The following is a 16677-nucleotide window of genomic DNA, read 5'->3' as shown; positions in this document are numbered from 1 at the left end:
CCCAGGCTGCCCAGGGCCCCATCCAACCTGGCCTTGAACACCTCCAGCAAAGGGGCATCCACAGCCTCTCTGGGCAGCCAGGATACCAGCACCTTGGCTTGGTTCTTGTGCCAAACTCTCTGGATTTTAAAGATTTGGTACAGCCAAAGGCTTTGGACAGCAGGGTCAGATTGTTCATCTTGTTAAAACTGGGACTCATGGAGAAGAACATATCAAAGAAGCATCCTTGTTCCCATATAGGTAAGTTATTCTATCCTGAAAATGAGGCAGAGCAGCCAAGCTGCTCTCTGGGGTTGGATGAGGCTGCAGGACCAGCTGGGCCCCAGTGCTGAGCAGCCCCTTGAGCTGTATCCATATTTCATTGGGCACACTGGGTGGTCACATTGGATGGATTCACCTGTCAGCCCATCAGCCACAGCAGGGAACACGGCTGATGGGGGATCATAGAATCATAGAATGGCCTGGGTTGAAAAGGACCTCAAAGATCATCTAATTTCAACCCCCTTGCCATGAGTAGGGTTGCCAAAGGGACCCGAAAGGATGGTTTCATGAGCCCTGAAACTGGCTCCTCGTAAGGGTCAGCACTTGGCTGAGCACCTTTCTGTCCACACGGCCTTTCCTGGTATTCAGAAAGCTTTCAAAAAAATCCCTGTTGAGATCGTACAGGACAAGATGGGAGGGGAGGTTGTATTGGCACGCAGGGCCAGGTGATGCTGGTGGATCCCTTCAGTGGGTGAGTGAGACTGGAGGCTTGAAGGAGCCTGCCAACAAGTGGAGCTGATCCCACTGCTGGCCTTGGTGCTCCTTGCCAGTGTGGTGATGCTGGAGGTGACCCTCACCCCAAAAAGCAGGCGGTGTGGTTCTGTCCCATCCCACTGCCCTCAGCTCCTGTCCCAGCCCCCAGCATCGAGCCCTGTGTGCACCACATCCCTCCCACTCCTCACAGCTCGTTCAGCTCCCATCGATCCATAAATAAGCCTTTTAAAGCCTATGTCAGCACTCAGGAATTATTTATGCTGAACTTTGCAATGATTTCTTTTTAATCAGCTCTTCGTCTTTGATTACAGCTCTGAACCAGGGGAACTGTCTAGACTGGATTTAGTTTCTAGGGTGGAAAAAAACGAAAAATCAGAGGTAGGAGAGGGAGGTGGCAGAGGGAGAAAGTGTGTGTTTGTAATGAACACGAGACGGGGGGCTGAGGAAAGCAGAGCAGCAGGGTGTTAAGATCTCCAGTAGTCAAAGGAAGGGATTGCTTTAGGCAAACTCTTTCCCACATGGAATATATAATGTCTAGACAATCAGTCTGGGTTTGCTTTGTAATTCTCTTAGGAAACTGTGAGACAGAATTTATTTGCTTCTGTCACAGAAAAGCAGGTATTTGTTTCACTTGCTAGCTCTTAATTACCCTGAAGAATTCCCTCTTAAACCCCAGGCATTTCCACTGTTTGTTAACACTGTTAAAATGATGACAAATATCTGAAGCTTGAGGATTTTGCTTTCTCTGAGTGGGTGTGCACCGGACTTGTCTCTAATCCAGCTGGGAGCACGGAGGAAACAAGTCTGTTTAGGAGCAATATCGATCCGTCACTGCCCCAGCCCATCCATCAGATGGCCTTGCTCCTTTCACACCAAGCCTAAGAGCAACAAGTGAAAGAAACCCCTGTGAAAAATAAACAGATCACTCCCAGACTGACTTCTATTAATATTTTTTTTCCTGTTTATATGGTGACATTCCCTTTAATGGCCAGAACCAGATGACTTCTTTTATTTCCCATTGAGCTGCAGACAATAGGTGCAGCACTCAGGCCATGGATGCTCATCCATCACTGATTCCAAGCAGCCAAGACCAGAGATGCTCTTTCCCCTCTGGATCTGTCATGCCAGTGTTGCTATAAACAAGCAAATGGTTTCTGGGGTGGACAGGAGTGGGATGAAGCACAGGGAAAACGCTTGGCTAGTTTGGTAGAGCAGTCATACTGGAGTTGTAGTGCAGTTGCCCAAACCCAGCAGATACACTGGGACATCCCCAGATCCTTCTGAAGAATGGGATGAAGTCAATGAACAGAATTCCCATTGCCAAAAATACAAATACAGATCAGAGGTATTGGGTGTTTTGGTATGTCTTGTATTGCTTCGCTCTGTCATGAATCAAAGAAGCACTTGAATTTTCTCAGTCCTTAATCTTGTGTGCATTGAATGAGTGCACAGGCATTGGCTTGAAGCCCTCAGTGCTGGAGATGGGTGTTCAGTATTCACTGCTGGCTTGTGCTGGAGCAAAACCGCTGGGAAATAGGCAGCTAGCACCAAATCCCACCAGGAGATACGTGGAGATCATAAAATCATAGAATTGTTTGGGATGGAAGGGACCTTTAAGATCACCTAGTTCCACCCCCATTGCTATAGGCAGAGATATATCATCATCACTTCTGGGGCCTCTCCTAAGAGATACTTGGAGATATAGATGTCTACCATCACTTGTAGGTCTGTGCCTCACTTCTCTGTCCCGTGCAGGTCCTGAGATGGTGCTGAGCTCACCAGCTCACTGAAGTTTTCTGCTGGGCCCATTGTTATCAATTTCCATCACTGTTTGTACAGAGACCAGCAAAATAGCTGGGCAAGGGTGGTTTTGCAAAGAAATAGTTTCTGTTTTTGTTCTGTGGAGAAGCTGGCAATGTACAGCCCTGGAGGAGATGATAGATATGGTTTGTCTTTTGCTCAAGTATATGTTTTTGAGGAAGTTTGCTTTAGAAACATCACCAAATAGGGATGAGTGCAGCCAGGGCTATAGCTAATATAGGAAAAGCAGTGAAACCCTCTTGGTTAATCTCCTATATCCATCTCTTATTCCAGAGTAATCAGCTACGAGTGCTGTCCTGGATATGAAAAAGTTCCTGGAGAAAAAGGCTGCCCAGCTGGTAAAAACATGTTTGACATTTTTTAGACTTCTTACATACGTCAGCCCAGTTAAAGAGAATGGTAGAAAATTGCTCAGAGTGAATTTGAGTTTTGCAATTTGTGCACAAGATTGCCTGGAATGAGTCAAAAATGGACTCAGCAGAGCACCAGCTGAGTGCCAGATTAGCTCCAAAGCGTGCAAAGTATTCCAGACAACTTAAAACCTTGGATATAATTAAACTCAATCAAGCATGGGAGGGCCATAGGGAATTACTCTTTCCAACAAGTAATACAGCTCTATTGGAAACGCAATACAAGGTAACGATAGAGGAACAGTTCTGCCAGTCTCTGCTCAGTTCTGTTTTGGCAAGCGTGAGTTGGGCAAAATTCCCTTTCATAGGAAATACAGCTCAGTGGCTGGTGGGGGCTGGGAGAGGACTAGTGGGGTCTGGGGAACATAATCTGTCTTCTTTCAGCGCTGCCACTCTCAAACATCTACGAGACCCTGGGAGTGGTGGGCTCTGCTACCACGCAGCTCTACTCCGACCGCTCCAACCTGAGGCCAGAGATCGAAGGACCTGGAACTTTTACTATTTTTGCCCCAAGTAACGAGGCCTGGGCTTCCTTGTCTGCTGTAAGAGTTTACTCCCCTTCTTCCTCTTCTTCCCCTGGCTTTCTGTAATGGAGATTCAGCCTCATCTGCAGAGCAGGCACCTCCTGGTGTAGGAAGGGCTGGGAATTTCCAAGATGGGAACTGCTGTCAGCTCCAGAGCTTTGTTTCTGACAGATCCCAGCACTGCCCAGTGATGTGGGTGCTCAGCAGGGGGTGGATATAGCAGTCACCTCATTCACTTTTTCCTGCTTCTTAGTGTTAGACGTTGCAGTAAGACAACAAGGAAAGTTGTCTTCTCTTTCAGTTTTTCTTTACGGCTTTGTTTATTCTTGATCATTTTGAAGCCTATACTCCCAAGCAGCAGCAGCAGCAGAGCTGGTGTGGAAAGTCACCTTTCTTTGTCAACGCCTTTGGTCACCTTATTGCATGTCCATGCCATGACCCCACTCTGGAGCTTGCTGCCATCTGTCTGCCAAGGACAGGGCTGCCAGAGCTGCTCGCTGCTGCTTTAAGGCAAAAGATGAGCTTTGATGGAAGTTAGAGCTCTGAGTCTGCCACAGGTGGCATAAGGTTGAACACATCACCTCGTCCACACACACACGTGGCCCTTTGGTACAGCCAAACCTCCTGACTCTCCCCAAGGACAAGCTGAAAAAATGAACAAGCGCTGAAAAATTCATGTCGCTGATTTTCAGGAAACACTGGATTCCTTGGTCAGCAATGTCAACATTGAGCTGCTCAATGCCCTCCGCTACCACATGGTGAACAAACGGGTCCTCACAGATGACCTGAAACATGGGACAACGCTTAACTCCATGTACCAGAACCTGCCCATCCAGATCCACCACTATCCCAATGGGGTAAGATGTTGGCATTCAACCTGCCCAACAGCAGGCTTGCTGTTCTGTTGTCTTGCAGCTCCTGCACAGTTCTTTATCCTCCAGATCTATGTAATGCTTAGGCTGAAGACTGTTGACTTAGGATAGACGTTTAGAAGGAACTAAAAAGGAATATTTATAAGTGGTTAGTTCTGTAGATGCTGTTGCAGGGAGGTTGCCCATACTGCTGTATAACACAATGCTTGTGTAAAATTTGACGTTGCATATTTTCTTAGGGTAGACAAAACCACTGATTGCTTTCAAAGCTTTTTAAACACAATACCATTCAAACAGTTTTTGAAAGAGCACTCTGATTCTTTATGTGTTTTTTTGGTTGTTTTTTTTTTTAGGAAACCACATTTCTGCTCCTGCTGGTTCAATATTCTAGTGCTCACTGTGTTCGAGATAGAATAACAGCAGCAGCTGCTTCACCTTCTTGTTTTAGTGCCCATAACGCCCTGTGCATCTTTCCCTCTGCAGATTGTGACTGTGAACTGTGCCAGGCTGCTGAAAGCTGACCACCACGCCACCAACGGAGTGGTTCATGTCATTGACAAAGTCATCTCCACCACCACGAACAGCATTCAGCACATCGTTGAGACTGAGGAAAGCCTGGAGACCCTTCGGGTGAGTCTGACCCACGTGTGCTGAAGGGCTCCTTAGAGATATTCACTCGTCCCACTTATTAAGTTTGCCAGTGTGTGAATGCTGTGACTCTACAGCTGCTGATAGCATCCTTGTACTGACAGAGCTTGTTTTGCTGTAGGAAGAATGCTCAATATCAGTGGATTTTTATGAGAATAATTGTCACCCTGCTACTGCTGTCAGGAGGAAGACACAGACTGAGTCTGGCCCCTCTCTCTTGTATGATAAAACCAGCCTTAGGAGCTGTTAACTCTTCAGATTTGATGTGGACCAACATATCTGCTTTGCTGTCTGCCAAGTTAAGGAAAAAAGAGGAAAGCAGAGGAGTTCTGCAGTTCGCCAGCTGTAAAATCTGGTCTGAATTATTTACTGGAAGTGCAGTGACCCTTTCCAGGCACATTGGGGTATTCGAACTGGCTCTGAGACTGGCCCAAAAAGCTCTTGTACTCAGATTTTTGGAGCACAAGAGAACCAAGAGGCCAGGCCAAATTTATAGAGGGACCAAAGTGCTGAAAGAAGCTATTCAGGACTTTTGTACGTGCACTGAAATTCTAAAAGCTGTAATAAATCTGGCTCTCAGTGACTGCCTGGACAAAGCTGCTGACCTTTGCATTCTGGCTGGACGTATTTTACCCTTTCTCCTCATTTCTCTGAAGGCTGCTGTGGCTGCTTCTGACCTCAACAGCTTGCTGGAGAGTGAAGGCCAGTACACCCTTCTGGCTCCAACCAACGAAGCCTTCGAGAAGATCCCACGAGAGATGCTGAACAGGATCCTGGGGGACCCAGAAGCCCTGAGAGGTAAGTGATTTGTTTATCAAGCCCACCGAGAGAACAAAGATTATTCTGCAGTTCTTTGGAATTCCTTTTTAAATAGATGTGAGCAACCCTTTGGTACAGTCCAACAATAGCTGCAGTCAACACATTTGACATCCTCCATTTTTTTAGCATGGACAGTCCAGGCTTCTTTGGATGTAGTTGTGTAGATGTGGCGGAGGGGGTGTTAACAGATATAGAGGAGGAAGTGAAGCAGTGTTCGAAGTATTTTCTTAGCTCCTCTTTGTGGTGATGATTTCTATCAGTCTATAGGCTAGAAGAGTACTAGCATCTAATCAGTGTAACTTCCTTTGGCAAATGAATTGAGTAATCACACAAAACCTTTCTGAAGTTAGCAAGGGCATATAAAAATCATCCGTTTAGAACACTTCATTTCACAGACTGCTGAATTAAAACCAGCACAGTGTGAAATAGCAGCGCATCCCGTGTCATGGAGCCTCTGTACTTCAGAGGCCCTCACCTTTAGAATATTATCCCCAAAACCTGCAGTAATTGCAGGGTTGATATTTCCAGCTCACTGAGACACTTGCTTCTCTCACAGACCTGCTGAACCATCACATCCTGAAGTCAGCCATGTGTGCTGAGGCCATCATTGCTGGGCTGACGATGGAGACGCTGGAAGGAACCACCCTGGATGTGGGCTGCAGTGGGGAAGAGCTGACGCTCAATGGGAAGCCCATCATTGCCAACAAGGACATCCTGGCTACCAACGGCGTTGTCCACTTTGTCAATGAGCTGCTGATCCCAGACTCAGGTATTGGAGGCACTGTTGCATCTCTTGTTCTGTTCCCTTTCTTTTGTCTGGCTGTTTGGTTTTTTTTTTTGTCAAGGAAGATTTAGGGGATGTAAGTTTTTTTTTGTAGCAATAAGTGGATTGTGTTGAATGAGATGTTACTATGCATTGCTTTTCTTTTCAGCTAAGACACTGTTTGAGTTGGCCCAGGAATCTGAAGTTTCTGAGTCCATGAACCTTTTCAGACAAGCTGGCCTAAGTTCACATCTAACTGGCAGTGAGCGGGTGACCCTCCTTGCCCCAGTGAATGAGGTGTTCAAAGGTAATACATGGAGTAAATCCCTCTCTTCTATTGATCTGGGCCACAGATCTGCTTCGAGCTGTCTCTCTTTGGATGAGTTTCAGTGTGCAAACACGCAAACCCTCTCTCAAAAGCCTCAGCTGTAGATGGTGACATGTAGCTTCAAAATTAAAAGCTGTTGTGGGTAGTCATCTGCATGTGGACGTTTTTAGTGCCTCTGTGGTCATTCTAAGTGAGTCACTAGTTCTGTCCTTATTTTCTTGGCTGCAGATAAACGCCCCACTGTTGACAGCAATATGAGAAATTTGCTTCTGAACCACATTGTTAAAGACCAGCTCTCCTCTAAATATCTTTACCACGGTCAGAAACTACAGACGCTGGGTGACAAGGAACTGAGAGTATTTGTGTACCGCAACGTGAGTTTGTGCAGCTTGCAGTGCTAAATATGGGCGGTTGCTCTGCACAGATGACTTCTGTCCTATCCCGGATCTCTCTTTCCAAGCATATGCTGATAAAGTTGTTTTTCTGGAATTGCATTTGCAGAACCTATGCATTGAAAATGCCTGCATTGCTGCCCATGACAAGAGAGGGAGGTTTGGGACACTGTTTAGTGTGGACAAGATGTTGACCCCACCAAGTGGCTCAGTGATGGATGTTCTCAAGGCAGACCATCGCTTCAGGTGACCTTTCTGCTCTTGCTAGATGCCAGTTAGAAGCAGAAGAGCTGCTTCTGTTTGCTATTCTATTTACTATGGATCACAGTCTTGACTATACATAATATTTTTAACATGGGAAGAGCACCAAAACCACAGTCTCATTCTGAAATTATAGGCAGTGAGACTTCAAATATCCCTTCCTTGAATTGTGAGCCAAGAGCGTGTAGTCCCCTTGTGAGTCTGCTATTACAGTAAGAAGCTCTGTAGCCACCTCAGCCTATCAGAACTGCTGTGGCCAAGACTTCGTGTCTCCTCACGAGCTACTTTGTCCCCAAGGATTCAGCAGCCCCAGCTTGCTTTGTCATTTCTCACATGTTCTTGTTGGGCCTTGCAGGATCATCTACTGTCTGGTCAACTTCTTGCTTAATTGACTTTCTGGACCCCAGCAGGATTTTGCAGTTGTAACTTCACAGCTCAGAGACCAATGAATGTAATTTGTAGTGAAGCATCAATGTTTTACGTGTCTTGCAGTACGTTGGTGGCTGCAATCCAGTCTGCAGGTCTCATGGAGAACTTGAACAGGCCGGGTACCTTCACTGTCTTTGCTCCAACCAACGAAGCTTTCCAAGCCATGCCACAGGGGGAACTCAACAAACTGATGGGTGAGCATTTCTAGAGCATTCAGCTGCCGTGTGTTGTTGGTGTGGTACGGAGGAATGACTCAGGTTCTCTGCCATATCTCATTCTTTGACCCTGTCTGCTGCCAATGTGGAGCTCCTACACAACTGATTTGGAAAAGCCCAATGCAGCAGAAAGCTGAGGGTGCACAGAAGGGAGTGGAACTGAGCCCTCACACAAAGCGTGGCCATGGGCTTATACTTCTGCTGGGAAGGCATGTTTGTAGTCTGTGCTACAAACTTCCTATGACTTCAGTTTGGCTGGGCTAGTTGGTGTGAGCAGGACGGCTCTAAGGTGTTTCTAGAGAAAGCGAGGAGGTTTCTGCCTTGCACATCAGGGATGGAGCAGTGAGAATGTAGCATTTAATAGCACAGATTTGGGATGTATAAAGAAAGTTCTGCAAATGGCAAACATGGGCCATGGTCAGCCTCAGGTTGCACTGTATAAAATGTTATTTTGAAAGGAATGGAGCTGTTGTTCCATCTATGCATACATGGCTAAAGCAGGAAGTCTGACCAGTACTCTGGTCTAGCATAGATGGAGACCAATATCCTGAAAAGCACAGGCATGCAGACTGGTGGTAGAGAAAAGCGTGGGAGTGTTTAATAACCCTCATCTGAATAAGCAGCAGGATCTCTTATTTTCTTCATGCTGGAAAATGGCTGTGGTTGGAAACAATGCCAGGTATTTCAGAGTAACATCTTCTCGTCATTAAAGCCCAACCAAACATTGATGTCATAATTCAGGAAGCATCTGCCCATGGTGGCTGGTTATCCTTTTAAGTGCATGGATGAGGAATTGGTAATATCAGACTCCACATCCAGCGCAGTGCTTAATGTATAAATATTTCAGAACTGTTCTGCAGCTATTATAAACGGCTGCAGGAATGAAGTATCCCAGATGTGGGCACTTCAGATGTTCTTGTTTTTTCACGCAAATGTTTAGCTTACACTTCTGACGAAGAAGTGAATCATGCTGGTGAGGTTGTGCAGTGTGAGCCGTGACCACCCTAGAAAAATGGAAAAAAAGCTTAGAGCCTATATCAGATATAGGCAGCAAAACAAGAAGTCCGCATCGCTGGAGGAGCTTCTCTGGTTTCTTACATGAAGGCGATTTTTTGCACTAGCTCTTCCCCAGCGTCTTTCTCTGGGATTTGCTCTGGGTTTTATTCATAGCCTGTAAAGGAAAACGTGGAGGAGGGCTGCTGGCCCATGCTGTGCACACTGCTGCCTCTTGGAAAATAGGTGGTGGTGGGGAAACCTCTTGCCTTCCTAAGATCTGTTTCAGAGGACAGCTAAAAGAATAAGGAGAGACCCAGTGAGGTGAGGATTGGGCTCTCAGTCTATGCACCATCAGTGACATAGAATCATGGAATGGTTTGACTTGGAAGGGACCCTTAAAACTCACCTAGTCTGACTCCCTTGCAATGAACAGGGACACCCACAGTTCGATCAGGTTGCTGAAAGCCTGGTCTGTCTCTCCTGCACTTTTCCCTTTCCTACCCAGGAATTCTGCAGTTTCACCCATGGAGATTATTGCAAAGTGTCATTAGCGTTAATGAAAGTATTAATGCTTGCAAGTACCAGGGTGCTCTCTGGGATTCCCTATTAAACAGAAGATTTTTCCCCTCTAAACTTCATTGAGAAGTGAAAATAGCACCAGAAGAAGGTTCGTGGAGTGCATGGTGAGAAAAACAAGGAGACTGCATCACCAAGAGGAAAGGATTTCATGCGTAGGGCAGAGCTGATATGTGTGAAGGTGGGACACTGTCAGGGAAGATGGTCTTGTTGGGATGCTGACCTGCTCAGGCAGGAGCAGCCTTAGTGCCATAATCAGCTCTAACCAAGGGGTATCCAACAATTCTTTTCAATTTTACATTGTTTCCTTTTCCTTTTAGGAAATGATGATATTTTCCACGTAGAGTCATTCCAGCAGATGAAACACAGGAAGATAGCTCTGGTGTAAATGTAAATGTTTTCTTCCCCCAGGTAACGCCAAGGAGCTTGCCAGCATCCTCAAGTTCCACATGGCTGATGAGATCCTGGTGAGCGGCGCGGTCAGCGCGCTTGTGCGGCTCAAGTCCATGCAGGGAGACAAGCTGGAAGTCAGCATGGTGAGTCAGAGCTGACGGGACATGGTCTGTGACCAAAGTCCGTGTCAGAGCACAGAGGATGTCTGCTCAGCTGGGTTGTTTGTTGGGAGGCTGTCCTAAATGTGCACAGAGTCGCACCAAGCTGTGTTTCTGGGGCTGTAGTGGAGGAACTCTTGCCATGTCAGCAAGTTGGCAACTTTGAAATGTGGTTTGCTTCAGCTTTCTCCCCAGAAGGCCAATTGTAAATGACTTCCAGGAGCTGTTATAAATTTAACCCTGAGTCATGGGGAAAAAAACATAAATAAATCAAATGAATAGCTTGTTCGACTAACACGTCTTTTTCAGTGTAATGAAAATGATCTCTGCATGGGCTCCTCTAACACAGCAGGAGTTATTTAGATGTGTAATTTCATTTCAGAAATTCTGCACTCCATTAAGAGAATGTAGAATTCCCTATTGAGGACAAATATATCTCAGAAAATATGTAACTCACAGCCTTCTCTATTCATAAGGAAGAAAACACAGGACAAAAACGAAAAGGTTGCTGTTCCAGAGTGTGTTGAGTTGGCCAACCCATGTGACAGACCTCTGCCATGTCCAGCCATGGTCTGCTCACTCCTGCTGCAGTCCCCATAGTAATCCCTCCTTGTGCCAGGATGCTGGTGCATGTGCAGTGTTTCCACCCAGCCCACACAGAGCCTGTGCTTCAAAACCTGCTGGCTGCTCTGCTCAAGCTATCACTTGGTTTTATACTCTTCTCAATTGGCTGGGGAAGTGAAAATGCTTACAACCATGTAGTAAACGAATGAGTTCAAATGAAGGTTTTATAAAATTGGAAAGCACTGATGACAAAAGTTTCTCGTTTTCTGCTTTTTCACTTTATTTTCTCCTCCTGAACAGAAAAACCACGTCATACACGTCAACAAGGAGCCCGTTGCTGAAAGCGACATCATGGCCACAAATGGTGTGATTCATGCTGTGAGCTCCGTCTTGCAGCCTCAGGGTAGGTTGGTGCTTGGAAGTGCTTCGAGCCACACCATCACAGCAGAACTGTCACCAAAAACCACCTCTTGTGTGAAGTGAGCGACATAAAACATGGAGCAGACCGTGCATGATGATGGGTGTGCAGCACAGCCTGCTCTTGCTGGAGCGGGTGCTCTGCTGCCTTGCCCTCTGGGAGTTGTGGTCTCTCCACCTCTGCTTTAGGAAGGAGCAATTACTTCACTTTATTGTGAATGGTTTGGGATTTTCAACACGTGCTTTGAAATACTGTAAGGAAGGAGCCTGAGTGCTTTGAATGCCCTCTATATATGTTAATATCTATCTATCTGAATATATATTTCTGTGTCTAGTATTTCAGTGCTGTCTCTGTTCCACTCTTAGCTTCAAGACCACAAGAAAGAGGTGACGAGCCTGCAGATCCTGCATTAGAGATCTTCAAACAGGCATCTGCTTTATCTAAGGTAAAAGGAAAAAAGAGCAAAAAATTCACTGTTGTAGAACTACTGAAATTATATTTTGGTAACAGTGATTTGAAGATAATGTCACACTTAGATTTTGGCTTCCAAAGAGAGTAAATGTGTATGTTTTCTGGTTTGATCCATCGTCTTTTCTTTATTTAATTGTCTAAGAAGTGGTACTTTTTCAACATGAAGGCTAATTGATAGCATACCTTGTACTCCTTGCTGTGTATGTCAACCTCCAATAATGCAAATGGCACCGAAGAGTCATTTATCTGCCTCCTCTTCTGCACTTTTGGCAGTGTGAGGAGAACTAGCAAGTAGCTAAACATCAGAAATAGAAATATTCTTCTAGTAAAGCTGCTGTGTGTAACAGTTTGGAGACTGTGGGTGAATGTATTGACCTGCAAAGCCTTACAGCTGTCAGGGGTTTGTTGTAGTTATTCAAACACGATGTTTTCTTCCCATGCAGGTTTCTCAGAGGAATCCTCGGCTAGGTAAGGCAACCTCTCCACTTCTCCACTCCACCATATGTCCCTTCCCTTAAAGAACAATGTAGTCTGTACTCTTGCTGCAAGCAAGATGCAGCATACACAGGAGGGGAGCGTGTCCGTGTGTCTGTCCCACCCAGTCTACTCTTCCCCTTTGCAGCACCCGTCTACTCCCGGCTACTGGCGAGGATGAAGGAGAACTCGGGTGGGTTCTGACCATGCCCACTGCCTCCATCCCATCCCTGCCCACGCCACGGGGGAAGGACAGAATTGTTGAAAACCAAATATCGCCCTTAAGTTTATTTTTGTTTCCAATGGAATGGATCGGAAAAATGAAAAGCCATATATATATGTATATATTTTTAAGACCGTTTTTATTTGTTTTTGATCACAAAGTTTCCACCTTGAGGATAGTTGGGTTGGTTTTTTACTACGTACCCAGTTTTGGGCTTGCTCTCTATGACAGAGAAAGGCAGGTGCCTAATTCAGCCCTGATTCAGCAGCACAGAGAGATGCTTAGGGCTCGTTCTGGGGCTGCCTTGCTTGGGGGTGAATTAAGGCCCCTGCTCCAGGCTCCCAGCTGTGGGCTCTGCAAAAACCAGGCTCCCAAAGTGAAAAGCTGGGCATGAGCTCACCAAAAGCCCCATCCAAACCAGGGCTAGAAGTGGGAAATGTTGGTTGGAATGATCTGTGGATGTTCAGCTTTCTGAGCACATGCATCACCAGAGTTGCCAACTGTACCACCAATGGTGACTGATTTGGAGAAGGTAAATTTGTTGAATTCATTAACCAGTACCCAAACAATATATATATTTTTTTAATTATTATTTTATTGGGTTTGTTTGGTTGGTTGGTTTTTCTTTTTTGAACAAACATTGGTTTCCTTCTCCTTTGTTTTAAACATCAACCATACAATTCTCATTTGATGGCTTTTAACAGAAGCCTCTATTGACTTTGAAGAAACTGCATAATTATAAGCTATGGATTGAACAGTTCTCTCTTTTTTATTTTTAATTGGGTTTTGTTTGTGCCTATGGATTTTAATTTTTGTTCACAAAAAGCATTGAATTGAGAGTTCTCCCTGGCAGAAGTCTTCCATTAAATGGTGCCTTTGTAATAATGGTTGTGGTTTTTTTTTTCTCTTTTGTAATAAAAAAAATTAAAAATAAAATCAAAAATATCAATACAAGAAACGTTGGTAATCCTTGGCGGATTTTTATTGTTTGTTTGTAACTGCCTGGTGGTGTTTGGTGAGGAGGGAGATTTGTGTTAGGGCAGATTGGTGTTTCCATACCTAGTAGTGAATCATTCTTTTCTTGTCCTCTGTGTCCGTAATTTTTTGGGTCTGGAAAATAGGTGAGCAGAGGGATAGCTGAACAACCACCACCCATAGCAGCAGAAAGCTGCACATAAATCCAAAAGTCATTTATTTTGCTTCTCCAAAAATATTGCCCTCCCCTCAAACTGAGGGACTCCCTGCAGGCTGGGCCTTGCCATCCATGGTGGTGGGAATGGCTGGGCTGGCTTCAGTGCTCCCCTCCACAGGGGTAGGGATGCAGGGCAGCCCCAGACACTGCAGGGCTTGATATCCAGCACAGCTCACAGGGCTGAAGGTGTCCCAGAAACGTACTTAGGGATTAAAGTGCTCCCACACCCAGCCTAACCAGCAGCAGCATTGTGTCCCAAGGGCACCATTGGCCTCATCACTATGCCAGCAGCACTTCACCCCCTTTGGGGCTCTGTTTTTATTCCCTGACTGGGTATTACCTGTAGTAAAACCCATGATTACCAAGGAAAGAAGAAAAAGGATATCAAGTGCAGCAAACAAACAAACAGAAAAAAGAAAAAGAAAAAAAACCAAACCACAAAACCCCAGAAGGCTTTGGTCACTCTGGCTGAGACACACACTTTTTCTTCCAATAAAAGCCCAAATTGAAATCCCATCTGCATAATTCAGATGCGCGAAAAACAATCAGCCTCTTATTTCCTTTCTCCAGCCTCCCATCTCATCATCTTGTTTCCCTGGGGTGCTGCAGCCCTCTGTTATTTAAGCCTGGAGTGATGGGGAATTCTGTGAGCCACCCATTCCAGCCCCAGGAGACAGGCTCCTGGGAGAGGCTCAGCTTTTTGCAATCAGGATGATTAATTGTGGGCTCATACAAAAACCTGAGAGAGGAAAAAAGAAAAGCCTTTTTGGGGGTTCCTTAGTAGAACATGTAGTTATAGGGGTAGTCTTCCTGTTTTGTTTTGTTTTGTTTTGTTTCATTTTTGTTTGGTATCATCTGCTTATTCCCTTGATGCTTTAAGAGTAAGTGATACAAAGCCCTTTACCGTTTGGGAAGTAGATCTGCACCTTCTCAAGGTGAGTGCCTTTTGCTGGTACCTTCTTTGCGTCTGACTTGGTGATGCTGAGTGTTTCTTGGCAAAAATTAAGCTGCTGCAGTAGACAGAATGGGGGTGAACTTTGCCTGGGTGTGCTTAATATCAAGGAGTGTCCCATCTGCTGGTAGAGAGCAGTCTTCATCTCCTGGAAACAGATCTCTGGCTTCCCATCTCCTGGTTTATGGGCAGGCATTGGGTCTAACGGCGATGTAGGGGTGGTCTCTGTGTTCTGTGCATGCCTGATTTGCCAGGCTTGTTTGGTAGGGGATGCAAACTATGAATGTCAGCGGTGCCTGCAGCAGCTCCCCCAGCACTCTGGCTGCAGGTCTCTTGTCTCATTCTGTTGAATTCCCTGGAATCCCACATCCTGGGGAGCCTTCCTGCGGACTCTGTGTTTGGAAACCCTCAGTGCTTTGGTGCCTCCAGGCGATGGTTTGCATTAGTGGAAACTCTGGAGATGATGTAGTCCTCTTCTCCAGTGATTGTAGAATGGTTTAGGTTGGAAGAGACCTTGAAGATCATCTGGTTCCAACCCCTGCTATGGACAGGGTTGCTCCCCACTGGATCAGACTGCCCGGGGCCCTGCTAACCTGATCTTAAGCACCTGAAGGGATGGGGCAACCACAGCCCTGGGCAGCCTGTGCCAATGCCCTGATCAGCAGCCCTGATTCAGGAGCGTTTCCCCCCCTTCTGTGAGCAGAATCAGGGCAGTGCCAGCAGCTGTCCCACAGTGAGATGGTATTGCTTCCCCTGATGGAGGCATGGAGGGAGGAAGCAAGAGGCAAGCAGCTGGGAGATGAGGAAATGAGGAGTGCTGAGGCCATGGGAATGTCCAACTCAGTTGCCATTTTCTGAAGAGAAATTCTGTTTTTGTTTTTTTATTATTATTATTATTTTTTTTTTTTTTGCACTGTAATGGAAGGTGGAAGTGAAAGGCGGAAGGAAATGGCTGGTGGTGTGGAGAAACATAACTGCTGTAGGGAAGTGCTGGCTGAAGGGCACAGAGCTGCACCAGGCAGGGAAATGGAGGAACGTCCCAAGCCTGGGCTGCAGTGGGATGGGAGCTGGAGGTCCCCCCTGCACCCACTTCCAGGCAGCACTGGAGTGGGAAGAAAAGGGCCTTGTTAGGGCAATTTCTGTGTATGCCAGTGCAGGAATGCTGCTGGCAGCATCGTGGGCATTGCAACCAGTGCCATGGGAAAACAACCAGTAAGATTGGAGTTCTGGGGTATGCAATCCATGGGCGTGCTGCACTGCATTGCTGAGTTCTTACAGCTGGAGCATTTCCACCCCAAAACCCAGTGTTTGTAGGTGCACACAGCTATAGCAGGCAGGTCTGTGCTGCCTCATAGCTCCTTCCAGGGCTGGGGCATCCCAGCAAGGAGACAAAATGAGAGCGAGTATGTGCCTTCTCAAGGAGATCTCAGTCTAAAAGGGAAAAAAGCAAATAAGAATGTGTTTTCCTATTGAATATTTTCAGGACTGCACAGACTCCCTTGTTTACTTTTCTATAATACTAACTCCTTCACTTGCAGTGGCTCCAGTTAAAGTAACTGATTGCACACTGAATGGACAAACATAGCTTTTAAGTGCATGCTCTGCGAGGTGCTGACTTCTTGTCGGTGCTCGGCCCTCAAACTGATGTGCAGTAGGCAAATTCCATTTGCTGGGCACAGTGGTGTGGGCATCCCAGAGGGATGGGCAGCGGCGTCACTGAGGGGATGGAAACTTCACACTGAATGTGAAATGGTTCATTTTGGGGAGCTTGGTGCAGTGGGTTTGTGCATTTACATCCTGAGACAAGAACCAGAGATGCTTTCCTTCTAGAAAATTCAGACTTTTCCAGTGGCTTTCTGCAAATATATTTATTTTGTGAAAAGCAATGCTGTGCTCTGTCTCAGGAGTGCTGCAGTGGAAAACATGTGCTCCTCCTGCAGCACGGAAACTTGGGAGCACCGAGTTTGGCTGATGAAAGGAGCTGAGAGCCAACCCGCCCCATGCTGGAATTTGGGTGGTCGG

General features: G+C 46.1%; 1 protein-coding gene across 1 annotated transcript in view; it reads left to right on the top strand.

Annotated features, from left to right (window-relative positions):
- Positions 1-13396, top strand: part of TGFBI (transforming growth factor beta induced) — a 13899-nt gene extending 503 nt beyond the window's left edge. The window contains exons 2-16 of the mRNA XM_019620313.2: positions 2824-2915; positions 3372-3529; positions 4204-4368; positions 4867-5013; positions 5688-5829; positions 6407-6619; positions 6783-6920; positions 7170-7315; positions 7443-7579; positions 8087-8217; positions 10222-10346; positions 11226-11328; positions 11709-11788; positions 12258-12282; positions 12437-13396. Of these exons, the coding sequence (XP_019475858.1) occupies positions 2824-2915; positions 3372-3529; positions 4204-4368; positions 4867-5013; positions 5688-5829; positions 6407-6619; positions 6783-6920; positions 7170-7315; positions 7443-7579; positions 8087-8217; positions 10222-10346; positions 11226-11328; positions 11709-11788; positions 12258-12282; positions 12437-12492 (1858 nt within the window). The 3' untranslated portion in view covers positions 12493-13396. The remainder of the gene's footprint in view (positions 1-2823; positions 2916-3371; positions 3530-4203; positions 4369-4866; positions 5014-5687; positions 5830-6406; positions 6620-6782; positions 6921-7169; positions 7316-7442; positions 7580-8086; positions 8218-10221; positions 10347-11225; positions 11329-11708; positions 11789-12257; positions 12283-12436) is intronic.
- Positions 13397-16677: the final 3281 nt, after the last annotated feature.

The sequence above is a fragment of the Meleagris gallopavo genome, chromosome 15 (genome assembly GCF_000146605.3).
Source record: "Meleagris gallopavo isolate NT-WF06-2002-E0010 breed Aviagen turkey brand Nicholas breeding stock chromosome 15, Turkey_5.1, whole genome shotgun sequence".
NCBI lineage: Eukaryota > Metazoa > Chordata > Aves > Galliformes > Phasianidae > Meleagris > Meleagris gallopavo.
This window is presented reverse-complemented; position numbering and strand designations above follow the sequence as displayed.